The following is a 26,853-nucleotide window of genomic DNA, read 5'->3' on the forward strand; positions in this document are numbered from 1 at the left end:
GATTATCCCTTTAAACTTGGGTTGTTCTGGGTCAGTTGCTGCTTGTTATTTAGGGTAATAGTGGAAGTCCTCCTGTGAGTTTTCAGTAAACAGAGAGGTGTTTATTTCCTTTTAGTTTTAGTACACACAGAGGCCTTTGTGAAAGCTCTCATTGTTTCCAGAACATTTGAACAGTTTAATCAACCAAAATTTTAATGTAGGACAAAAGCATCCCTATTATCCTGCATAACAAAAACCTACCAGCAAAATTAAGGTAGCCATATATGCATGAATATGGTCAGAGTATCTGGTGACCCTGTGGGAGGCAGTCGGGACATGATATTCTGTATTTCAAAAAAGACAGCAGTTTCTTTGTTCAGATAGATAATTAGATTTCACTATTCCTTTCTGGCTATTCATGTGGGTGGTCAAATGCTACCCAACCCAACCATCTGGTCTCTTTGCCAACTGGATGGATAACCAAAGACAACTTTATATCGCTGCCTTTACTCTATAAGTGGCTATGTACCATACAATACTGAGCAACCAATGAGCATATCTTCTTTATCCTTGAACGGTGGAACTTTACTTTCTGCCTGAAAAGGATAAGGACTGTAGTGTATGTACATTAAACTTTACAATATTCTGAGGGCAAAGGGAACGTTAAAAGTACAGTGAGGAGGAACATTGTCGCCTGGGGTTCAATGTGGACTAAGTAATTTTGTCAGTCAAAAAAAGTAAGCAAACACAGTCAGCTGTCAATCTGCAGGCTGGTGTTTTCTTGTACTAGGGGAAAAAGGGCAGGGCAGTCAAAACCTTGCAAGAGGCCATGTTGGATTCTAGTTATGACTCCATACTTGCAGTTTTTTTCAAGTTGACAAGCAACTGTCACAAGAGGAATTCAAGTGACATTCAGTGTGACTAGGGATGCACCGAATTCCGGATTTGGTTCGGTATTCCGCCAGGATTCAGACTTTTTCGGCAGGGTTCGGATTCAGTATTTGACCGAATCCCTTGGAATGGATTCAGGGGTTCGGCCGAACCCAAAAAAAACTGGGTTCGGTGCATCCCTAAGTGTGACACAAAACAATACCTAATGAATTATGCAAGCTGAAGTGGAGATTTTAAGCATAAAGATGACCATTCCAATTTCAAGAACACATCCTATAACAAGGATAATTTCCAAGATGGGCCTCTTTAATAAATGGGCAAAAAGAGAATTTTTCATAGGAAAAGGACCAACCACCAGCCCTTTGAAATGCAATAACTTTTAAAAGGGGGTCTGTCAGAATTTAAAGGCCCCCCTTACCTCTAAGCTGTACAAGATCTACAACCCTGACTAATACTGTATTATTACTAATACTATCATTGCAGTATCCCTGGCACCACACAGCACACACTTAGCAAGCAGCCCTAATAAAACTGAAACTTACAGCCTTAATCAGTCTGAGCGGAGAGTGCCTGAGGGTGATTTACAGTTAATGCATGCCTAATCCTAGTAATTGCACTCACAGGCCAGTACAGTACAATACCATCATAGATCCAACAGAAGATATCTCTTTTAACCTTATTTCTTTCCACCTCAGACTTATAATAGCCAGGTGGATGAAAGTCTGGTAAGGCAAAAACAATAGATGCAATAAAGTGTAAAAAATATTACAGGTATGGGATCGGTTATCCAGAAAGTTCTGAATTACAGGAAGGCCATCTCCCATAAACTCAATTTTCATGAAGTAATTCAAATTTTCAAAAAATGTCCCTTTTCTCTGTAAAAAAAACAGTACTTTGTACTTGATCCCAACTAAGATATAATTTATAATTAATCCTTATTAATATAATACTATTTGATTTATTTAATTATTTTTTAGTAGACTTAAGTCATAGAGTTCTAAATTATGGAAAGACCCCTTATCTGGAAAACACCAGGTCCTGAGCATTCTGGATAACAGGTCCCATATCTCTACCAATTCCAAATGGATCTTTGGATGTTCTGTATACCCAGAATTATATATTCCTCACACCTAGATGTTACAGTGGACTGGCTCAATGACCATACAATTCCATGAGTTTGTTTACCTGCTGTATGCACACAGAAACATTGCAAAAGAAATGGCAAAAGATTCACACTTCGCCTGTTGTGATATTAGCCTAAATAGTGTGGCGGCAGCATTAAACACAATGTTTTTTGAGATGGGGTGAGGGATGAGGTTCTCACTAATAGGATCTTTGCCTTGGTTTCAAAAATGACTGAAAGAGAACTATTTCTAGCTGACCCTATGGCAATTCTTCCCCATTGCAAGTAACCATAGACACTGGCAAATAACCAGAAAAATGCAAACGTAAAGAGCTGGCATGGAATTACACATTGGGAACCCAACAGAAGTCAGTCCTGGTTTCATATACATCTTTATCCAGTCTGTAGTGAGCCTGAGGCCTAAATATTGAACTAATAGACTCCAATGATCCATTCTAATGCTCATTGATTGCTCAAAAATCCCAAAGGAACATCTTATTAAGGTTAGGAAGATCTAGTCCACCCCTGCACAGCAGCCATTTATAATGAATGTTGGGGATGATCCCATGGGATCACAAATGGATCAATGGGCTAGGTTGCTCTGAGAGATGCCCTGTGTGTACAGCAGTACCATCTGTGCCTGTGTACCGATAACTTGCAAGCATGAAATGGTCAGAAAAAAATCAATGCCCTATAAGAAGGTATGAAGGACAATTTGGCAAATCATTGATTACAGTTGAATAGAACTGTATCGGACAATGTAATGCATGTGCTGAGGAGGAAGGCTATCTGTAGCGCACACCTGCTGCTCAGGATCTAAAACTCCCAGCATCCTCTAACACTAATGGTGGTAGGGGTTTGGGAACTGTACTTTTACACTGGGGTGACTGGGGCTTCAACACAGTTATCTATTAACCGATGTTTCTGCTGAACTAAGCATTCCCAAACACGCAACATAGAGACAGCAGCTCCTCCTAAAGCAGCTTGTGAAAAAGTGAAAACTGAGGTCAATCGTAATATACAGCATATACAGCTGCTTGTCGTAAAGTTGTGGGTCTAAAGGGGATATATAGGCCAGAGAGATGGAGTGGTCCGTGGTGCAGATATTTATTTATGTTATTATTGTCCATACATTCAATACTAAATAGCGTGGGCCTTGCAGCAGTAGACTGCACATAAAGACTATAATATTTTTAGACTAAAATTAATTGAAAATCAATAATCAGTCAAGAAGAGTGCATGTTGCAGACTGCATCAATATCCTCAACTATGTGCTATGCAACTGAATTACTAATTTGCCATGTAGCAGATATAATTCCAAATTAAAAGGCTTTATTGAGCAAACTGTGGCAGGACCAAACACCCCAGGCCCAGTTCTACAGCTTTCCCTCCACTAACTGCCTATAGCAAGATAATCTTAGTGCCACGGTTGCCCCTATAGAAGCCCCCTGCCTTGCCCAGTGCCACAGTTCATACTCTCTGTGTTTAGCCACTCCAATATGATTACTGTATGTCATAGCCCAGCCAGTTCCCATTAACCCCTTGAAGCTGTCCAGCTTTTGCTCTGCCATCTTCCCGCAGCAGGGATAACTCCCAGTTACCCCGTAGCTGGATTTAAATATTAACCCTGTACCCTGTACCAATGTTCCATGTTATTAATATGAAAGTAAGATACAAGGAAAGTTGGTATTTTTCCCAAAAAAAGGTGGCAACCCTTTCTGCAGCCAGGATTGTCTTTAGACGGGTGCCAGCAAAGGTAACTGCCCTGCACTGAGCACCTCTAGTGTGGCCACATGGCTGGTATTTTAGTGGCCCGTCAGGAAGACAATGACTGCAATGTGGCAACCGTAACCCCAGTCAGAATTGTCTTTAGATGGGTGCCAGCATGGGTCACTACCCTGCACTGGGTGCCTCTAGGGTGGCCACATGGCTGGTATTTTACTGGCCCCACAGGAAGACGATGACTGCAATGTGGCAACCCTACCCCAGCCAGAACTGTCTTTAGATGGGTGCCAGCATGGGTGACTGCCCTGCACTGGGTGCCTCTAGGGTGGCCACATGGCTGGTATTTTACTGGCCCCACAGGAAGACGATGACTGCAATGTGGCAACCATACCCCAGCCAGAACTGTCTTTAGATGGGTGCCAGCATGGGTGACTGCCCTGCACTGGGTGCCTCTAGGGTGGCCACATGGCTGGTATTTTAGTGGTCCGTCAGGAAGACAATGACTGCAATGTGGCAACCCTACCCCAGCCAGAACTGTCTTTAGATGGGTGCCAGCATGGGTCACTGCCCTGCACTGGGCGCCTCTAGGGTGGCCACATGGCTGGTATTTTAGTGGCCCCACAGGAAGACGATGACTGCAATGTGGCAACCCTACCCCAGCCAGAACTGTCTTTAGATGGGTGCCAGCATGGGTGACTGCCCTGCACTGGGCGCCTCTAGCGTGGCCACATGGCTGGTATTTTACTGGCCCCACAGGAAGACGATGACTGCAATGTGGCAACCCTACCCCAGCCAGAACTGTCTTTAGATGGGTGCCAGCATGGGTCACTGCCCTGCACTGGGCGCCTCGAGGGTGGCCACATGGCTGGTATTTTACTGGCCCCACAGGAAGACGATGACTGCAATGTGGCAACCCTACCCCAGCCAGAACTGTCTTAAGATGGGTGCTAGCATGGGTGACTGCCCTGCACTGGGTGCCTCTAGGGTGGCCACATGGCTGGTATTTTAGTGGCCCGTCAGGAAGAGGATGACTGCAATGTGGCAACCCTACCCCAGCCAGAACTGTCTTTAGATGGGTGTCAGCATGGGTCACTGCCCTGCACTTGGCGCCTCTAGGGTGGCCACATGGCTGGTATTTTAGTGGCCCGTCAGGAAGACAATGACTGCAATGTGGCAACCCTACCCCAGCCAGAACTGTCTTTAGATGGGTGTCAGCATGGGTCACTACTCTGCACTGGGCGCCTCTAGGGTGGCCACATGGCTGGTATTTTACTGGCCCGTCAAGAAGACAATGACAACAATTCTACAAATGTGGCAACCCAAACCCCAGTCACAATTGTCTTTAGACCGGAGCCTGAAGGTGTAACCACCCTGGGCAGCTCTATGGTGGCCACATGGCTGGTATTTTACTGGTCCTGTCAGGAAGACGATGAAGCCAAGGAAATAATGATAGCAATGAGACCAAGGTAACTCATCTCAAGGCAGAGTTTGCCCACAGCGACCAATTAGATATGAAGATTCACGCAGCTGATATAAAAATGCTACCTGCTTACTGGTTGATCTAGGTAGACCTTTGGCAAACTTTGCACCTTTTTTATATTCCCCGAATAGGAGCTCATATACTATCATTAAAAAAATGTACCCAGTGCTGTAACCCATAGCAACCAACAAATGACTAGCTTTCGTGCAGGTAGATTATAAGAAGTCTCTAAACTACAAGTTTTGGTCAATGTGCACAGTGTGTATTTTTAAAAACTGACTAGCACCTACACCAGATTCTGCCACCTGACTATACGTGCCACTTCCCTCTATGCCGGCCTAACTAGGTGCCAAAGCATCCAGTCAGTCAGGCAAGCTGATAGGGGCGGGGCAGATGTTGCTAAGCAACACTCGCGAACCCAGTGATAGGCTTGCCGGCGGGAAGGACGGGCACTACTGTATTAGGGAATGTAGACAACTTCCTTGATATTTTTTCAGTATAAAAAAAGCTCATAGAAACCAAAATGGCCTGAGAGATACAGGCCCCACAGCCTCTCCTCTCAGCTGAGACAACACACGAACACAACCTGTCACCTATCTGTCACCCCCCCCCCCCTTCCTTTTGCCGCTCCGCCTGAGCCCTGCTGATCCCACTATCTCTGTCAGTCAGCTCTACACACCTCCAGCCATAACCCTTCCGCACCTGTCACTCACCCGAGCAGGCGTGGCTTGGCGGGGAAGAAGGCGGAGTTTGATCGTTCTTGGGGGCGTTTCCTGGACCTGAGTGTGGAAGAACTGCAGCAGTGCGAGTGACGGGCACAGAGAGAGTAGAGAGGGGGCTCGGCAAGGGGAAGGGTGCAGTTTCCCCATCGCAGCCTTCATTATATTTATTCACAGTATATTTATTTTTTCATATAGGCACAGAGTGTATATATATATATAGCTATATTTATTCATAGAGTATAGTGCGGAGAGTGGCAATCATGGCACAGCCAGATAGGAAGCTTTTCGAGAATCTGTCCGGGAAGGGCAAAGCCATCGGGGTGCTGACCAGCGGAGGAGATGCCCAAGGTAAGTCGCTCTGTCCAACAGTTGTCAGACACTGTGGGAGGTGTAGTTCACAAAGAAGGTGAAGCTGTATTGCCAGGGGAAGGGAGGAGATGCAGTTGCCAGAATTGGCTGCAGGGGGATGATGGGACCTGTAGTTGAACAAATGATGGAGACCTATAGGCTGCAGATCTGTGTTTCAGATTTATAAGAGTCTCTTGGCCTGACACCTACTGATCTATAGGCTAAATCACACTGTCTGTCTGACTCCAGAGGCTACCGGGCCCCCAATTCTCTCTAGGGTGGGTCTCTATGATCCCCTTTAAAATAATGAAGTGTAATGATATATATGTACACATTTTAAAGTGTGATCATGATGTGCAAAGTAGCCATCTGTGCCACCCTGCCCATTGATGGCATCTTAATGCTTTTCTCTGATGTAACATGCAGGTGCCATAGGGGTGCCAATATGTTTCATGCAGGAATAGTCTTGGGGTGCCCTGATAGAAAATACCTTTGTATGGTTGGTTTGAGCACCTATAGAGCATCAGTTATGAAGGGACCTCTGGTTTATCCCATAGGGATGGGAATCCTTGGCCAACGAGCTTCCCGCAAGGTCCCTTGTCTATTGTACGCAGGCTAAATATATATATAGATATATAGATAACACAAGGAAGAGTGGAGCACACCCTATAAAGGCTCAAATGCCTTGGGTGCTGGCAAAATGAGGAAATATAAGGACAGAGAGCCGCACGCGCAAGGACTTAGCAATTAGTGAAAAAATCTATTTTAAAAAATCCAACGTTTCGAGTACTGACTGTACTCTTCTTCAGGGACAAACCACATAGATAGATAGATAGATAGATATAGCTATCCCATGGGCATATAGGGTGAATAGGTGGCTGAAGCTGTAGCTCTGTACTCTAAACAATGAATCCTGTGTTATATTGCCATGCCAACTTGGCATGACCTTGGGCAAGTCTCTTTTCTCTTGCAGTGGCCCTTGTACTAGACTCAGTGGGCTGTAAGATACGCTGTGTGCAGTGCTATATTCAGTAATATACATGGAAAGCTCAGAGACTGGAGCCAGAAAGGCCCATATTCTCATTGACTTGTCTTATATTCATCCAAGGCCTCTGCCCTGAGACTCTTAAGCGGCCAGAATAGGCCAGGATAGTCCAACCAAACCAAGTTATGTTTACCTGATTCTGTATGTCAGATACCCTTTACCACCTATTTTTCCATAATGGTTTGAACCAGACATAAGCCTAGGGATGTGCCAGTTCTTATTCTTAGCTTGTCTGGTACCTGGTGAGTGCGCCTCTGTATAACCCAGAGTATATCCCCATTTCCTATCTCTGCATTTGCCTTTCATTTCGAAGGCTCAAACTGCGACTCTCAAGCCGGTGCCAAACTACAACTCCCAGCATCCTTTGGCAGTTGGGGGATGTTGGTAGTTTTTATTGCAAGAAGTTCTGGAGGGTCACAGAGTGCATATGCAATTAACATCAAAGCATTCTAACAACTCCTCCCTAATTGAATTTAAAGTCACTTTGGCAGCTTGACAAGTCCAAGGCTCCATGCAACCTGCATTTATAGCATTAAAAGCCTATCTACCCCCAGCAGACCTGGGATACCCAGGTAACGGCACACAGTATATGCCCAGGGGGCGGAGCCAAGATCTCCAGTGTTCACGTATTGCTGCTGCATTGCAGGCATTTTGTGCAGTGTGCACTATCCAGTACTACTTCCTATCTGTTGCCCATTCATAATCATTCCATCCTGGGGCGGGGCATGTAGTCTTTTCATTATTACATTGGCCGGTGTCAGTTATTACAGGAAGCAGATATGAGCCAGGCCAATGTGCTCAGTGCTATCAGCAAATCTGCAATACTCACAATAAATACACCGTGGGGGAGAGATAGGCCTCAGTGACACAGCTGACATTCTGCTGCTCCTTACACCTCCCAATATATATTAATATACTGGCTTTCAAGCTCCTCTCGCTGCATATAGAATACACATTCTATTTGCTTAATCAGCGCAAATGCATGCTGCAGACTGTACTGGTTTTATTGCAGTCATGCAGTATACACTTATGTTTACTCCTGCTAAGCTTTGGGATGTCAGATGTGGCCAGTATTAATGGAATTAGGTTTAGCATGATAGTGGTTGGCAGTCCTGTATATGCATTGCTATTAATCAGGCATGGTTGAATCTGTCGCCTATATGTGTCGGTGGGATTCAGGGGGGCTGTTGCTTCCTTACATCTGGAGAGCCACAGGTTTAACAGGCCTAATATGAATGGTTGAATCAACTATGATCTTGGGCACCAAGAAGGGGGGGGTTTGGGGTGAGGGTAGGTCTTTGGCATCAGTGGATCTTCTTTCGATTCCACAGGTCCCAACCATTTGGATTCTACAGGTCCCAACCATTGCACATCTTATTTTCAGTATCTTTTTTCCACATTCAAATCCCATATATCTCTCCCCTAGTTGTCAGTCTATTAGTATAGTTAGTGCTCCCATCCTCTCCAGCCATTGCATCCCCCCCCCCCTTATGTGTGCATGATCCTCCCTGAGCCTTCCCTGCTCTCATCTTCCTCCTCCCTCCCGCGCTTGGCTGTGTGTACGTGCAGCACTGTCAGACCTTGCAGGGCTTCCTATGAGTCACATAGACTGGGAGGGAGTAAGAACAGCCTCCTCATCCTCCCCTCTCGCCTAGCCGAGATATTATCCTTGTACAGGAAAGGGGCACCCATGCCCAAAATGGGTCTCTGCCATCACATAGTTACTGCCTGTACCAACTTTTATAGCTCCTACAGCATCTGCTGGTGGTCAGCAGTTTTACTACTCTGTAGTAAGTCGGTTGCTTTATTGATAGTATTCTTATTAATATCACATTAATTGAACTAAAGGTGGAGCTGAGAGTCTGCTGCAGCAGCTCTTTGGAGGCAACACTCTCCCCAGAGCAGCTGCTCCTCATCATTGGGAAGTGACTTCCAATAAATTGGAATCCAGAATCTGTTGCTAAGCGCCCACAGATAAGGGGCCGAGCTTGTGATTGGATAAGCCATAATGAGGCATCTATCATTTTCACTGGTTTTAAAATTAGTTGTAAATGTAATTGCTTTTGAAAGCCGTGTCTCTCCACCTGTTTATATGCTCTGCACCGCTGTTCCTGACTCCTGAACCGGAATAGCAGAAGATGACTTTGGCTTATGTTGTATCGAGAGTGAGAACCAGAGAACAGAAAAGGATAAGCAAATACCGCTTGCAGGCCCAATTTGCAAATACATTTAAAGCCATGGAATATTTGGAATTAATGTAAGAAGTAAAGGAAAGCTGAATAGAATCTCATCCTTTTGGGTGAAGATCCTATCTGTATATTACAACATGTTTTATGTTGGTTATCTGGTTTCTATTAATAAAAATAGCATATCCTTCCTCTTTAAGAAGAATCCACTGTCATGTAATAATATGTTATTTATGCCAAAAAAAACATTGATTTCTATCTTTTTTGGGAGTGTCTGTTACCATGGAAACAATTTGGACCAGGAAACAAGTTGACCAGGATAAATGTCGGGAGCAATGAAAAGAAAAAAATAATGACTCAATCTATTATTTATTTGGTCCCTGGGGGTTACAGAGAAGGTGAATTGATCATAGCCAGGGACTGAAGGAGGTGGGGGGCAGTAGAGCAGAGCCAGCGCATCAGGTGTATGACCTCTTTAAAGCCGCTGAAGGTCATCTGAGCAGCAGAATGTGCTTGGTCATATTTAGAAAGGAGAATGCAGGATGAGGGGGAGGGTTTCTCTGTGTCATCAGGGCCCATACGAATGAATAAATCAGCTGGCACTTGTTTAAAAATAGACCTTTTATTCCTGTCTTTTAGCATTTACATATTGTCCTATTTGTCCTTCAAACACTTGAGATGGAAGCGGAGCCTGAACACACAGTGGCTCTTAATCCATTCTAGCCGAAACATAATATTGATAGAATAAGTGAAAGAGACTGTGGCATCCCACCAGTTATTCTTATCCACTATTGGAATGAGTTTCTTCCATCTCAAAGTGCCATTTGTTCCTGCAGGCCTCTTTGGTACCTCACAACTTAATTTGGTGGTGATTTATTTTGTACAGCACTTATGTAAAACCCTGCTTCATCTAAATAAACCATCTTCATAAAAATATACTTTTTTTAGTGTTATATATTATATGGTATTATATCATTCATGGTGCACACAAATAAACCAAGGGCACACATATATGTTAGGGCACATTAATGGACAAAGTTCTTTTGCTCCCACACTACTTCCTGTTACAGTTAGAGCTGCAGTATTTCCTGTCAGGGGGTACATTTTTCTCTGTTTTTGGTGTGGGGATGTCAGCCCTATGTTACTATGAACATGTAAATGCTTCTAGTCCACATGGATGACAGAAATCCAATTGCAGAGATGTACACATTTCCAATAGTTAATTCCATACATCCCTGCGAGGTCCCCATGTACCATAAAGTGGATTCCAGAGAGTTTTCCATAAATCCCAAAAAGTGAATTATTAGGTACTAGAGTAGTTTCACGGGAGGAGTAGGCAATTCATTAGACTGAGCAGTTGGTGCATTGGGGATTCTATCTAGTTAATTAAAAATAAAGCCATTTCTGATTAAGGTTGTGACCCTAATGCTAAGAGAGGCCACTTTGGGCTGAAAGTACAAATTACTGGCCTACAACACCCAGTATCCCACCAGTAATTGAATGATCACAGGTTGGACATCAAAGATTAAGAGGCTTGGGTGTCCTCTCTTCCTTTATGGAATAAATGTAGCTGTAAGTAAGGAGAAGATATTAATATGGGCAAAAATAAATAGTGAATGTAAGATGAATAGAGTACAAAACAGAGAAAGAAGGAGAGACTGGGTGCTGAATGCTGGAGCAGAGGTCCCTCCAGGGTAACCCAAAGCAGTGGTAGGGTAGGGCCAGCCTAAAGGCCAATGAGCGTAGACAAAAATAATGAAGATTTAGGGAGGCCTCCTCAAAAAAAAAGCCAAAAAAAAAAAACAGTTCAACTTCTATATATTCTTACTCATATATCCAATAGACATTCGTTTTTATATTTCCAATGGAAAGCCTTCTGCTGGTAGCCTCCCCAAACAAACATTTCATCCGCTACCCCTGTGGATGGGGTTGAGGTTTAGAATGGGCGATGGTTTGCTGTCTTGGCTACTACAGAAGGGTGACTGTTTTATATTTATTGCATATTTTTATCTATTCTGTAGCATTGTGATGAGCCTGGGGTGGAGGGTCGGCAGAGGAAGCAAATACTTCCCTTTAAAGGGGAACTATAAAAAAAAAAGTCTGAGAGGCTCTTTGCTGAACCTACACTAAAGAGAAAGAGTACTGCTATCTTAGTGACGTAAACCAGAAGGGCTGCTAAAAATAAATGTCACATCAGCACTTTTCAGTCTAACCATGCACATCACCCTCATTTCACTAAGTACAGTCTGATATTCATTTCATACAGCTGATGCTATTATCTACTCCAGTTCAAGTGACTGTCATATTACTTTTTATGTGCACCCATGGAATGACCTTTAAGGCAGCATGGCATTTGATAATATGTCATTTTTTATCCTCTATTGGCATTCCATGGCCCTGAGTCGTCCTCTATAGTATATACGAGCACATCTAGTAGAAAATAATTGAAGGATGTATCTGTGCTCTCTGTGACCCCCTCAATGACTTTCTATTGACCGTCCTGAATGTTCTGATCCCCAGTGGAAATCTTTACAGGGGTGGGAATCTGTTAGCTGATCTGACACATCAGTACTGTATGTTTTCTATGCAAGGTATGGGGGGTGGTGGCAGGTAGGCTCAAAGGGTGTTATGTAATAAAAGGCGCTAAATTTGCACAGGATTAATAATAACCCATAGCAGCCAATCAGCAGGAAGCATTTACTGGTCACCTGTTTAAAAGCAGTCATCTTATTGGTTGCTGTTGGTTACTGCTCCTGGGCTTTTATTACATACCCCGAACCTTAAAGTGGTGGTTCGCCTTAAAGTTAACTTGGTGGTATGCAACTTTGTAATTGGTCTTAATTATTTATTTTTATAGCTTTTTTTAATTGTTTACCTTCCTTTTCCACCTATAGGTGGCCATCCACGGGCAGATTTAAGTTGCCGATTTAGATCCTTCAGATCGATTCAGCAGCTTATCTGCCCATGTATGGGGCTCCCAATGGGCCCCTCTGATCAATATCTGGCCAAAATTCGGTCTGGTCAATTTGGGCAGCTTTGATTTTCCCTTCGGATTGGGTTCTGCATGGGCTCATTGACAAGGTCCTCGGTCTGACAGCTGCTATGCCATCATTATAATTCCTAGGGCCAAATGATCATATGTGCCCTATCTCACCCACCTTAGGAGGGCATATCAGGAGAAAATCTGTTCTTTTAGCAACCTCGCCAAATGAGCAGATCTTAACGTGTATGGCCACCTTATTTTGTGCTTTCAAATGGGGGTCACTGACCCCAGCAGCTAAAAACTATTGCAGTGAGGCTACAATTTCTTTGTTATTGCTACTTGTTATTACCTATTCTACTTATCAGTCCCTCTCCTATTCATATTTCAGTCCCTCATTCGAACCACTGGTTGCTAGGATCTTATTTATCCTAGCAACCAGTTCACCACTGAATTGCCAAACTGGAGTGATGCTGAATAGAAAACAAATAACCAAAAAAAACATAACAATCGACTAATTGCAAATTGTTTCAGAATATCACTGTCTATGTCATACAAAAGTTCAAAAAAATGAAGTATTCCCTCCATTTAACCAATGTTGTTAATGCACAAATGTGGTGTAATTCACACATATTCATATGGTAGTCATAGCCTTATGTTGAAATAAACAAGCTATGCATGTTTGCCAAAGCATTGCCTTGTGATTAATGCTCTTTCTTTTCCCCTAAGGTATGAACGCAGCTGTGCGCGCCGTAGTGCGAATGGGCATCTACGTACAAGCCAAAGTGTACTTCATTTATGAGGTTAGTTTTGTGCTCTGCTCTGTTTGTTGGCATACTGCCTTGTATGTAATAATATGAAAAAGCTATTTCTTACTGGGTGCAAAGGTAAATTATCTGCAGAGTATTACAACACAGACAGAAGGTACAGTATGCGTCAGATATCAGCTTTCGACGCTGACTCATTTATTATTGGGTTGGTTAATTGTAAACCCACTCAGCAGCAGCAGCAATCTCCAGGATTTAATGGCATTTCGTCAGACAATATCAGTTAGTGATTGGACCCTGGGATGTCATCACTTTGGAACTGGATTTGGTGGTGATGTTGGTTGGAAATGGGCTCTCTTGCCTGCACTTTCTCCTAGGCAGCTGAATCTAAATTGTTAAGGGTAATGGCAAATAGGAAATTCCAAGCATTTTGTCCCAAGTCAACCTTTATTTATTCCTATTGGAATCACCTGGCTGAGAAGCTGCCCTTTCAGGTTAGGTTATTATCACTCCAAAATTACCCTAGGAATTAAGCTAATAATTGCCCTACACGTGGCTGCAGGCAGTTCCTATAGGAATGAATGGAGGACGATTCCGAGTTTTTTGTTTCCTGTCCCCCGAGCTGGAAAACCCATGGATGACAAAACTTTGGAATTGCTCCATGTGCCATTCCCTAATGGTTCTTAAGGGCTCTGGCACACGGGGGAGATTAGTCGCCCGCGATAAAACTCCCTGTTCGCGGGCGACTAATCTCCCCGAGTTGCCTACCTCTGCCATCCCACCGGCGAACATGTAAGTCGCCGGCGGGATGGCAGACGCGGTGGGGCGATTTCAGGAAATCGCCGAAAAAGACTCGCGAGTCTTTTTCGGCGATTTGCGCGAAATCGCGCCGCCGCGTCTGCCATCCCGCCGGCGACTTACATGTTCGCCGGTGGGATGGCAGAGGTAGGCAACTCGGGGAGATTAGTCGCCCGCGAACAGGGAGTTTTATCACGGGCGACTAATCTCCCCCGTGTGCCAGAGCCCTAAGACATCAGATAGGACCACATTTGGAGACTTCATTGCAGATGGTCTTACTGTTATATTCTATTGCCATAAAAGTATTATAGGACACACACTCTTTGCTGTTGGATTGTGAGCATTGTTACATTAATAACTGTAGCCTACCAGGCCTGGACTGGCAATCTGTGGGTTCTGTCGAATGCCAGAGGGGCTGCTGTAAGATGCCATAGACAGTCACTATTTATTGGGCCGGTGGGGGCTGTTTGGCATCTGTATACTTGAAATGCCAGGGCCTACTGTACTTTGAATCCCAGTCCAGACCTGTAGTCTACCCCTTCTGCTTTGCATTGCTCTTTCTGGTGCAGCACAGGTATGGGACCTGTTATCCAGAATGATTGGGACTTGGGGTTTTCCTAATACGGGTTTTTTCCATAATTTGGAACTCCATACCTTAAGTCCCCTAAAAAATCATCTTAGTTGGGATCAAGTACAAGGAACTGTTTAAATAAAAAAATCTTTAAAATTTTTAAAAATCTGAATTATTTGATTAAAATGGAGTCTACGGGAGATGATCTTCCCATAATAATAACAGATCCCATACCTATACAACCTGTATCATATAAAACAAATGACCTGTATGTATTTTATACATACATTTAGGGACGCTCAGGCTTGGGGTCTGTGTGACTGTGCTGGGCATGCTAAAGCAACCATTACATTTACAGTTAGCATTTTGTGGTTTCAAAGCAGTTTCGCTTCTTTTCTGAAAGAACAGCAGTGCATCACAGTAACAGTGTATGAAGGTTATTAATAGGAGAGACGCCTACGGGGTGCCTGTAAAGCTGACCCAAATGTGCTGCACAGTTTATGTGCACACTAGGGTGTATTTAGTTTCCTTTTGAAAGTTCTGATTTTATACGCCCACACACTTCCTTCATGCTTTCTTAAAGATGCAGTTATTTCATAAAAATCAGCACTTTAATAGTCAGAGAAGTACCTAGACATAATGGGCTATGAGATAGAGATTCAATAGGGACAATGTTAGCCTTTGTTTATTTTTACATTTCCTTCCTGCTTGTGTTCTTGCCGAGAGATATATACACATATATAGTTATTTATTATTTTTTATTTATAGAGTGCTAAAAACAGAATTGTCATCAGTCCTTGCCCCAGTGGAGCTTGCTATCTAAGGTCCCTATCACATTCCCACAATAGGGTCAAATTATTGACCCTGTCTGTATATACGTAGGAGTGTGGGAATAAAATAGAAATTTCGGCTGAAACCCACGCATTTGAGGATACAACATAAACTCTGACTGGATAATTATTATTGATGCTGTGCAATCTTTGACAAGATTGTTAACACACACAGGCCTGAACAGTGTTCAAAATAGGCCCTGGAATTTCAAGTACACAGAGGCCCAAACAGCCCCCCACCAGCCCAATAAATAGTGACTGTCTATGGAATCTTATAGCAGCCCCTCTGGCATTTGCCTGAATCCACAGATTGCTAGTCCGGGCCTGCAAGCACAAAAGTACGAAATAGAACGCAGGAGCCAGAATAGTTCTAATAGATTTATCAAAATGTGAGTTTAGAGCTCAATACTTAAATACTCACCCATGTCCTATTCATTTATACTGAATTTTTAGAAGTGTGGGTGAAAGCTAGAACACACCATTTGATAAATACACTTCTAAAAATCCCATAGGAATAAATAGACCATAGGTTAGTTTTAATGTATTAAGCTCTATACTCACATTTAGATAAATCTGCCCCTCAGACTCAGAGCACCAGAGCCAGCGGATCTAGATGCACATGCCAAAGCAGATTAGAATCCAGGCAAGCACACAGCAAAAAATAGGGCATTTAAAATTAGAAGTCTCCCTTTCAGAATACTTAAAACAAAATAAGCTGGAAATAAGCTTCCAGGAGTGGTTAACAAAGTGTCTCTGATAGTGAAAGGAAATATGTATCATAAGTACAAATAAATGTATTTTTCTGGCTTAAGTAGCACTCTTAACTAGACCTAGATATTATATAGTTGGGAATGGCTGGACTGGGTCATTGGGACACCAGGAAGAAACCCGGTGGGCTCACCGACCTAGGTCCGATCTCTGCCAACAACTTCGGCCCTCCACTTTCACCCCCTAAGAATGCGGCATGGTGTACAATAGGGATGGGTGGAGGAAGCACACTCTGACTTGGGTGGGGGCCCCCGAGGTGGCCGCCCCGGTGGGCCTAAGATACCCTAGTTCGACACTGTAGTTGGACCTAGCGATGGCATACCTAAGCAAGGCGTAGCAATTTTGATCAATGGTCGTACGAAAGATCGTTCCCAGCCTCCATTGACGTTCAGGGTTGAATCGTCAGATATGGAGGTAGAAACAATAGAAATTCTACCTCCTTCTGCCCTGAATGTAGATTTTTTTAACCATTCGGCAAGTTAACTGATATCCGCAGCCTTTTGTGATATCAGTCTCCTCGTTGAGCCGCCATACACGCAACAAATATTGTACAAAACGAGGTTCTTACTATATTATCGGTGCATGTATGGCTGGCTTTACTCATGTCTCTATCAAATCTATCTACATAGGCTCTAGTGCATTTATACTACAAGTTTGCAACCCAAGCACCACACTTGGCAGGAATGAGTGTCTTGACCCCAAGGAAACAGCTGTCAGAGTAGTGCCCTTTTGATTTCTTTTCTCTGACCCAGTCTAGGAACCTATAGCAACTAGTGAGACATATGTGTTCCTCATTCTTAAGCTGGCCATATATTTAAAGATCTGCTCTTTTGGCAAAGAGTGGATTTTTTCCTGATATGCCCACACTATTATGCCTATGCCTCTCCAACAGTGATCAAAACAACAGGGACACAGGCTGTTGGATTGCATCTGTTAGCCAATGCAAAAAGATTTTTTAATCTGCCCATGTATGCCCACGTTTATAAAAGTGGACTAGCCAAAGCTAACTGCCGATTGATCCCATTAATCTGTAAGTTTCTGTAAGTAGAGAAGCAAATGCAGAATATAGGCCTGTAGTGGTCTGGTCGATGCCTTTGTTGACTTTGCCCAAAAGCTTTTTATAATCAAAAATAACACCTTCCCCGGCAATGATGCAGACGTTTCCAGTCCGACTCAGCTTTCTATTGATATGTTTATTATTTACTGGCTTTTAAGTGTTTACAGCCATCTTTACTGACAAGGGAGGGGGCACACTGCATATTAAAGGAAAGCAGATTGTTCTAGTGTGTACATGCCGGAACAGAACCTTTTCCTCAGGGCTGCATTCCTAGTTTTCCTTCTTGGTTCCTCAGAGCATTATGAGCCGTACATAACAAGCCATGGCCCAGATTCCTGCTCTGCTCAGACAGGGATTTCTAACAACATTACCCTGTATTTAGCAGCCTGTGGTTTTGATGCATTCTTCCCAATTTATTATCCTCCAGCTTGTGTAAAAATTCCACAAGCCTATTCCACTTTAATGTGCATAGGAGGCAGCCTATGGGGGGAACTAGTGTATTTACTTTGTAATTGGAAGGTTACCAAAGGAAAGGTATTGCCACATAAACCAGTAAAACTGGTCCACACCACTACAGGGCTATTTATAAAAAGGCCTAGAAAGCAGCTTACGGGTGCTTAAGGGTGAAGACACACTGGGCTACTAGTTGCAGCTACTTTTTCAAGGCTACTAAACTCCAGAAAATCCCCTGCCATAGACAATAGTGAGAACTGCCTCTGCTTAAACACACACAGGGACAGTTATGAGTAAATGATTAGCATTGTCTTTTTTAGTAGCCACGACAAGTAGCTGCTACTAGTAGCTCGGTGGGTCTTCACCCATTAGGGGTTATAGGGTGATTTTGGGAGCTTTGGCACCTATGATAATGAGTAGCTTATGGGGCATCAAATCACCTGAAATTCATTCATTAGCCTGCTATGGCAGTCTCATAGCCTGAAAATCCTTGCTCAAGCAGGCAGTGGGGGGTTCATTTTTAAAATCATGATCATTAAATTACCCAAAATGCCATTAACTTTAAAGGCAAAGGGGACAATGGCAAAGCTTTTAATAGCCAGGGATCAAACACTGAGCCTCCTTCTTTGATTCATTACTTACAAGGCTAAACCATTAGTTTGAAACTTTACTTTCTGCTCATCCGTTCTGCCTGTTTTACAGGAACTGACGCTGGTAATTACAGTAAATTGCCTTGCTCAGAGGCAAGATACATTGCTACTCAAGCTGTATGCCAGTAGCATCTGATAACATGGCTTAAACTGCCTTATAATTATCAGATTGCCGTATAAACACGCAACAAAACAAACACAACAATAGGCAGGATCAAGTAGGGGTACAAACACCCTTTGTACCAAAAACAGTGGCAAAACCTGTTTTTCTTTCACTTTTTTTAATCGTGGCCCCTTCTAATGGCTCCAAATGTGCTCCGTGCTGTCTGTATGTGAGTATTTTAGCACAAGAATGGAATCATTCTGTTATGCAATAATAAAACAGTACCTTGTACTTGATCCCAACTAAGATATAATTCTTCCTTATTGGGGGCAGAACAGTCCTATTGGGTTTATTTAATGTTTAAAAGCATCTGCTGGCTTTTTAGGGCATATAGTACAGTTATATAAATATCTGATGATTTATGCATTCATCTATAGGAACATAAGAGCATTTAGGGATGCTGTGTGCCCTTTGCCAAGTGTGCATTATACATGCACAGATATGGGGTATGAAATGCGCTTTCACAGGAGATATGATTACCAATCTTTTCCTTTTATTCTCAAGTGAAACCTGAATAACTGCATAGGGGTTCAGTACTGTGTTTTACACAATATTTTCCTTTTTCATTTTGCTACCTGCTATGCCAAACGGCACTGTAACTTATATGGCAGCCCTAACGGCTACATATCATCTTATTTCTGTAGTTTATTTGTTTTAGTATGACGGAGAGAGTGATATTCTGAGACAATTTGCGACTGATCTTTTATTTTTATTATTTATGGATTTAAATTATTTAACTTCTTGTTCAACTCTCCAGTCTGTTATTTCAGCACATATCTGGTTGCTAGGGTCTAAATTAACCTACCAAGAAGGCAGTAGTTTGAATGAGAAACATGGAATATTAACATGAGAGGGCCTGATTAGAAAGCGAATAAGTAATAAAAAGTAATAGTAATAAAATAAAAAATGAAGAATTGGCCATTCTCTAACATACTAAAAATTAACTTAAGGTTGAACTACACCTTTAATGTTGCGTTTACACCTGTAAGATTTTCTTTTCTATCTTTATCACAGGCAGGATCAGAATTTTTATTTCCCACTGGTATTTATGTGTTTGTTTTCCTGTTTCAGGGCTACCAAGGAATGGTGGATGGCGGAGACAACATTGAGGAAGTGTCATGGGAAAGCGTTTCTAGCATCTTGCAAGTGGTGGGTTTTGAACATCTGTATAAATTATAAATGTAACCTAAGAAATGTTTATTGTGATAATGGCAAGTGTTTGAGCAAATTCAGAGAAAAGTGCTTTTGTAGTATATGGTAATGACAATTTCAATTTTCAAAAATGTATTATAACAAATATCAACAGGGTACACTTTCATTGTGAAAAGCAGGGTTTTACCATTGTGAGAGCTTGATGTGTCTGTTAATTACTGTCAGAATGTGGTACCGGCACTGGGGGTCATTTATCAAAACTGGGTAACATAGTAACATAGTAAGTTAGGTTGAAAAAAGACGTACGTCCATCACGTTAAACCATAATGCCTATATATAACCTGCCTAACTGCTAGTTGATCCAGAGGAAGGCAAAACCCCCATCTGAAGCCTCTCTAATTTGCCGCAGAGGGGAAAAAATTCCTTCCTGACTCCAAGATGGCAATCGGACCAGTCCCTGGGGCAACTTGTATTTAGAGCTTTCTCCCATAACCCTGTATTCCCTCACTTGTACTGAGAGCTATCTCCCCTACCCCTGTATTCCCTCACTTGTACTAAGAGCTATCTCCCATAACCCTGTATTCCCTCACTTGCTAAAAAGCCATCAAACCCTCTTAAAGCTATATAATGTATCAGCCAGTATGACTGATTCATGGAAGGAATTCCACAACTTCACAGCTCTCACAGTAAAAAATTATTTCCGAATATTTGCCCATGGGCAGTAACCCATGGCAACCAATCAGATTGTTTCATTCAATGTTCCTTCTGCAGCTGGCTGGAAAAATCCTATCAATGATTGGTTTCCATGGGTTACTGCCCATGGGCAAATTTGCCCAGTGTTGATAAATGAGCCCCAGTTGTGTTCTGGAACACTGCTCTATAGCCCAAAGCATTGAAATAACTGAGAGATGCAAGGAAGATTCTGAATTAAGAAGCCTCATGAATGGAGAATCGAGCTCTGACTCTCCAGCCAGGCAGTTATTCTGCAGTGATCACAGTAGCTGTAGGTAACTTTCCCTATATTTTTCCCTCAAGGGTGGGACCGTCATTGGTAGTGCGCGTTGCAAGGCATTCCGGACTCGCGAAGGACGTTTGCAGGCAGCTTATAACCTTGTTCAACGTGGAATTACCAATCTGTGTGTTATTGGCGGTGATGGCAGTCTGACAGGTGCTAACCTGTTCCGTGAGGAATGGAGCGGGCTTCTTGATGAACTAATGCAAAATGGTAATTGAGATATTTCCTTTCCATACATTTTCTTTTAAATGCAGATTAGTGATTATTGAGTTCCGTTAAAGCTGACCATACAGGGGCAGTTGCATATTTGGCCCCTTTAGCTTATCTGTATGGGCACTCTGATAGATATCTGCCTAATATCCTGATGGGGCGAAGGCCTTATCGGCTTATTAATGCAGTCCTTTTCCAAGGGGGCAAGCGATTGGATCAGCCCAATATCAAGCAGCACAAGGTGGGCATATTGGGCAATGATCTGCCAATCGAACTGATTTTCATGTGTATGGTCAGCTTAGGGCAATGGCCCACGGAGAAATTAGTCGCCTGCGGTTAATCTCAGCTACTGCTGCCTTCCCACCAGGAATAAAGTAAATCACTGGTAGGAAGGCATAGGCGTCGCTTCGAGATTAATCTCCCAATGGGCCACTGCAGTGGCAGTGAGGATCCATTTATGGAAGAGAAACTGTATAATGTTTATATATGGTCATGAGATTCTGTCTCTATTGATAGTAGATCATTCTGCCATGGATATAACAGGACCTTGACAACAATGTAGCCGTTGAGTAAATGGCACATGTTAGGGGTCATTTAGAAAACCCCCTGGGAACAAGGAGTGCGCCCCTTAATGCTCATCTACAGAGTGCTTGTGCCCATGGGTGTGCCGCTCTTTGCTCGGAGTGCTGCATCAAAAATCCTACGTGCCCATGCCTGCATGCCGAATTCCCCACAAAGTGCAAAAAATTGGCTGATTTTGCACTTTGAACACTGCCTGGGATATTGTGATTGCACGCTATAGTGTTTTTTTGATGGCTGCTACTTTTCCCTGGGAACAACAGTGCCATTACTTACTGCTTTTATTTCTGTGCAGGAAAAATTGAGGCAGAAGCAACCAGGGAATATGCCCATCTGAACATTGTAGGAATGGTGGGATCTATAGATAATGATTTCTGTGGAACTGATATGACCATTGGGACCGACTCTGCACTGCATAGGATTATTGAAGTGGTTGATGCTATCATGACCACAGCTCAGAGGTAAGTTTGGGTGCTATAGGCACATACATACAATATCTCAAGTATTTCATTATTTATGCCTAGAATGTCACATAAGGAGACTCAAAGTGGCGAGTTAACATAGAAGTGTATCAGGCAGTCTGGCTTGACCTGGAATGACGGTGATTTCTGCCACCTGATCACACATGCTCAGTTCCAGCATATCCGCATCTTTCTGGTTTGGTTTTTGTCGAACCCAGGAAATAGCTTAACAAAACTTAAGTATTCTTTTCACTGGGAGTTCTCGGCAGTAGTTTGTTTTGCTGAATAATGTCAGGGAGAACAACTTTACGCATTCTGGCTGTTATGGAACTACAACTCCCAGAATCCCCTGCCTGTTCTGCTGACAAAGGAATGCTGGGAGCTTTAATTCGGTCCTTTTTTTTAACATTTTAGGAGAAGCAAATAAACCTTATTTGACCGTGGGGGCCAGATAAATGCTTGGCCACATTTGTTTCAGAAAGCAACAATGCCATGCACCTGTGGTGCAAATATAAGCACTATTCCTGGCAAGGAGACATTTGTTTTCTGAGCAGAACCCAAATTAGAAATCCAGTTCCATTTTGTCACCATGGTGTGAGCATTTGAATGAATCCCAGCTGGCAAGATCCATGGACATGCCTAACAAGGTGCTAAACCCTAGCACAATGTGATACCGGGTCCTATTTCTAATCATTTTCGGAGACGCTAATAGGACATTCAGTGGGGTGCTTACAGCAATTAAATAGACAGTAACATTACAAGTTAGGCTGCGTATGTCTCTGAAAGGAAAGTATAGCCTGGTTATAAGCAGGGCCTATGTTCTTGAGCAGGCTGGACATTATGAGGCGGAGAACTTGCCTTTTCTGTATGCATGCTTTGTATATAGACGGGTGGGGGTTGCTATATTGCCTGTCAGATGTGTTCCGTAAATAACCTGTTTTTATCAGTAGCTTTGTATAAACCCTTGTAGGACACTGATAGCCCATGACCAGTCATTTTTGCTATGCTTGTGTTTGTCATTGGATGTCAGAGATGCTTTTCTCTGCCTCTGGTAAAGTAAAGGGTAACTCCCACTATATGTTTTCAAATAGAACTTCAAAAAAAGAAGCTAGTGTTAATAAGGCAAGGCTACACAGATCTCTCTCTGTCTCTCTCTCTCTCTCTCTCTCTGTGCTGCATTGAAGTGAGAAAACTGTAGCAATTTTTAGGGGGGGACTCCAACATCTGAACCAAAATTTGTTAAACATAGAAACCCCTAATATACCTATCACTGTAATCTGTTGCTTCAAAAAGTATGAATAAATACCTTGTTTATATACTGAAATCCAGCTGCAAAACAGTTCTCTTTCTGCATCATTTGAAATCCTGGTAGGGGAGGAGGGACTAAAACTTTCATGTTACAAATTGTAACAACTTCTCCACAGCTTACAGACAGCATGCAGGAACTACACCCACAATGCTTTGCACTGTGATGTTGCTTTCCTTATTGACATCACATGTGCAGGGAATTGCAGGAGAAGAGGGCGGCCAGGCTTATATAATTATTCCAAACCAAATTATTATATTAAAAAAGGCTGTTTTAGTTGATGTGTATTGCATACTAAGGAATGCTTGTTAACAGGGAGAATTTGCATGGCATGGAGCTGACATTTTATCATTACTCCCTATGCACTTATTCTTAGTAACCCATGACAACCAATCAGATGCTTCATTTAATACTTCAGCAGACCTCAGAAAAATCACTAGTTTCTGTAGGCTATTGGACTTTGACAGACTGTGCCCATGATATTGTGGAACCTGCATTAACTCCAATGGAAACTGGCCGCAGCACAAACATGGCCCCATAGGGGAAACAGAGACAGTGCTAATGATGTGTTTTTTCTTTTAGCCACCAGAGGACCTTTGTGCTGGAAGTTATGGGAAGACACTGTGGGTATGTATAATGTTGGGTTTGCTTGAATGGGAAAAAAAATTGAATTTACCCTTTCTCTGATGCTTGATCTGTTCTGTTTTCTATGCAGGTACCTCGCTCTGGTCAGTGCCTTAGCTTGTGGGGCAGACTGGGTGTTTATCCCTGAATACCCTCCGGAAGAGGGATGGGAAGACATGATGTGCAACAAACTGTCTGAGGTACAGTGGCTTCTGTTCATTTGGAATATCTATAGTTAGTGGCCCTTTCAGCTGTTACTGGACTGCAGTTTACTGCATCCTTAACTTGTTTAGGGGAGTTTGAAGGTTAATGTCAACTGCAGTCTGAGGGTCCACCAGGTGGTTATTAATGGTTTAAACCAGGGATCCACAACGTTATATACCTGTGAGCCACATTCAAATGGAAAAAGTGCTGGGGAGCAACACAAGCATGGAAAAAGTTCCTGGGGGTTTAATTAAGAGCTATAATTGGCTATTTGGTAGCCCCTATGTGGACTGGCAGCCTATAGAAGGCTCTGTTTGGCTTTACACTGGGGTTTATGCAACCAACACTTGCCTCCATTGGATGGAGAGCATTGCCTTATGTCCAGTTAGGGTGAGACTTGGGTACACGTTTGTTTGATGTATTATATACTGCATCATTTAGTATTTTTTCTCATAAAATCTATCCTTTAGTAATTGGTTCAGCAATGCAGAACTGGCTAATGTGTGTTGCCAGAGCACCAAGACGTCCAACTGATTTAGATATCTAGTTTGCCTATTTAAGGCATGTATTTCATACATAAAGATACATTCCTTCAAGTGTTGAATTTTAAAATCACTTATCTGCTTTCCCCTTAGAATCGTGCAAGGAAGAAAAGGCTTAATATCATCATTGTATCAGAAGGAGCCATCGACTGCCATAATAAGGCAATCACGTCAGACATGGTTAAGGATGTAAGTCACAAGTTATCGATCTCTTGCACTCTTACACATTGATTGAAGTCCTGACCCAAAGCAACCCAATCCATCCAGGAGCCTCTAGATCTCTCTTACACAGCAGATAGCCTGCCCATAGAAATAAGGCACTTAACGGATTATACGTCATTCATATATCAGACACTGGTCAAGAGGAGCTTGCACTCTAAAGTCCCTGTCATATAACAAAAAAATCTTTAAAATTTCAGCACTGTCTTCTCTGGCCTGTCTAGGAATCCACCTAGTCCTTTCCCCTGCCATGATAGTCAGAGACAGCTGAATATATTACACCCTGAGGGATTATGATTAATCCTTCTACCTTAATCAGTATTAGTCTGCTAAACCAACATGTTCTTTATACATTTCCAAAAATAACGTGGTGCCAAGAACCAAAGGAGGTCAAAGTTACTGCACTCCAGCTGTAAACTATAACCCTTCTTGCCCAGGATTCTGGGAGCGGTAGTTCTCAACAGCCGTAGAGTAATAATGGCAACTTACATGACCTTGGCAGCGTGTATAATGGATCCTTGTGAGCGGAGTAATTAAAATGCTCTTTTTGTTTTGTTCTTTCTAGCTTGTTGTGAAACGCCTGGGGTTTGACACCCGTGTTACAATATTGGGCCATGTCCAAAGAGGTGGAACCCCATCAGCTTTTGACAGGATTCTGGTGAGTGTTCCAGTGGGAACTAGTTTTTAGTTCCAGTAATTCGTTAGTATTGGTTCTGTTTAAAAGAGCCAGAAGCACATTGTAGTTTGTTAGAATCTTCCTCCCACGTCTCATTTTTACAGAGTGTGTTTCAGTTGTATACATATGCTTTGCACAGTGAGGAGTCTCTTGTGTCTAGTTTTGGGGGGGCAGCGACATATGGCATTGTTCCCACTACCTATAGTAAAAACACTTTCCCCCATATGTAATAAAAGGCAGTTTGCCCAAGCAATAAGATATTTGCTTTTAAACAGGTGTCCAGTAAATGCTTCCTGCTGATTGGTTGCTTTGGATTACTGCTCCTGGGCAAACTCAGTGGGGGTAATATATCAACACTGGGCAAATTTGCCCATGGGCAGTAACCCATGGCAACCAATCAAATTGTGGCATTCATTGTTCTACTAGCAGCTGGCTGAAAAAAGCCAGTTGCTGATTGGTTGCTATTAGTTACTGCCCACGGGCAAATTTGCCCAGTGTTGATAAATGAGCCCCAGTGTCTTATTGCATAACCCCATTGCAATACAAAGTTAAGGTTACTGATTGTACAGCAGAAGACAGCATCCACATCCCAAGTGACCCTCACATAACAGGATTCATTTCCAGCCTCCACTGTCATTAGTGAGTGAGCCCCAATCATATTGACACAGGAGGCCACAGTCGCTAAACTACTCCATTGTATTTAGGTCTATGCATGGGTGTATATATATATACATATATTTATATATATATATATTTATAAATGCAAATGTCTAGTTATAACCATTACCTTCTTGAAACAGATTTATTCTTTTTCTCCTGATCTCAGGCAAGTCGAATGGGAGTGGACTGTGTGTTGGCCCTGCTTGAAGCTACGCCAGAAACGCCAGCCTGTGTTGTGTCGTTATGTGGAAACCAAGCTGTGCGACTGCCCCTTATGGAATGTGTTCAGATGGTGAGCTGCTGATCCCCTGTAAAGCTTAGTTGGCTGAACCAGAAAGTTGTGGGATACAAAGGCAGGCAGTGTTTAGCTGCAGAACTTGGCAGGCAATGCATAGGCCTACTGAGCCAGGGACTTGTAATATTTATTCACTGTGACATTCCATGCACACATTGTCCTCCCCTATTTTACTGAGGGGTAATTATATCTAATAAATAGATAGCACCATTATGTAAATGTCTCCTTTTTATAAGCTGGGCAATTTTATATATTGACTGCAAGTTCACAGTCAATGTTGGACTGGCCTGCTGTATTACCCAGACTTTTATCGGTAGGCCCTGACCTTAGTGGGCCCTTTGCCCTGTCTGGAGCATTAACTCTTTACCAACTTT

General features: G+C 42.8%; 1 protein-coding gene across 8 annotated transcripts in view; it reads left to right on the forward strand.

The window, feature by feature from the left end:
- The first annotated feature begins 5,674 nt into the window (after positions 1–5,674).
- The window catches only part of pfkp (phosphofructokinase, platelet), a 47,902-nt gene continuing 26,723 nt past the window's right edge, over positions 5,675–26,853 (forward strand). For 7 of the 8 annotated variants that reach the window (XM_012964440.2, XM_012964443.2, XM_012964444.2 and 4 more), the window contains exons 1-10: positions 5,675–6,268; positions 13,209–13,282; positions 19,608–19,685; positions 20,724–20,913; positions 21,788–21,953; positions 23,842–23,886; positions 23,975–24,083; positions 24,723–24,818; positions 25,414–25,506; positions 26,351–26,476. In XM_012964440.2, the coding sequence (XP_012819894.1) occupies positions 6,181–6,268; positions 13,209–13,282; positions 19,608–19,685; positions 20,724–20,913; positions 21,788–21,953; positions 23,842–23,886; positions 23,975–24,083; positions 24,723–24,818; positions 25,414–25,506; positions 26,351–26,476 (1,065 nt within the window). In that variant the 5' untranslated portion in view covers positions 5,675–6,180. 8 annotated transcript variants of the gene reach the window in all.

This window comes from Xenopus tropicalis, chromosome 6, assembly GCF_000004195.4.
Source record: "Xenopus tropicalis strain Nigerian chromosome 6, UCB_Xtro_10.0, whole genome shotgun sequence".
Classification (NCBI taxonomy): domain Eukaryota; kingdom Metazoa; phylum Chordata; class Amphibia; order Anura; family Pipidae; genus Xenopus; species Xenopus tropicalis.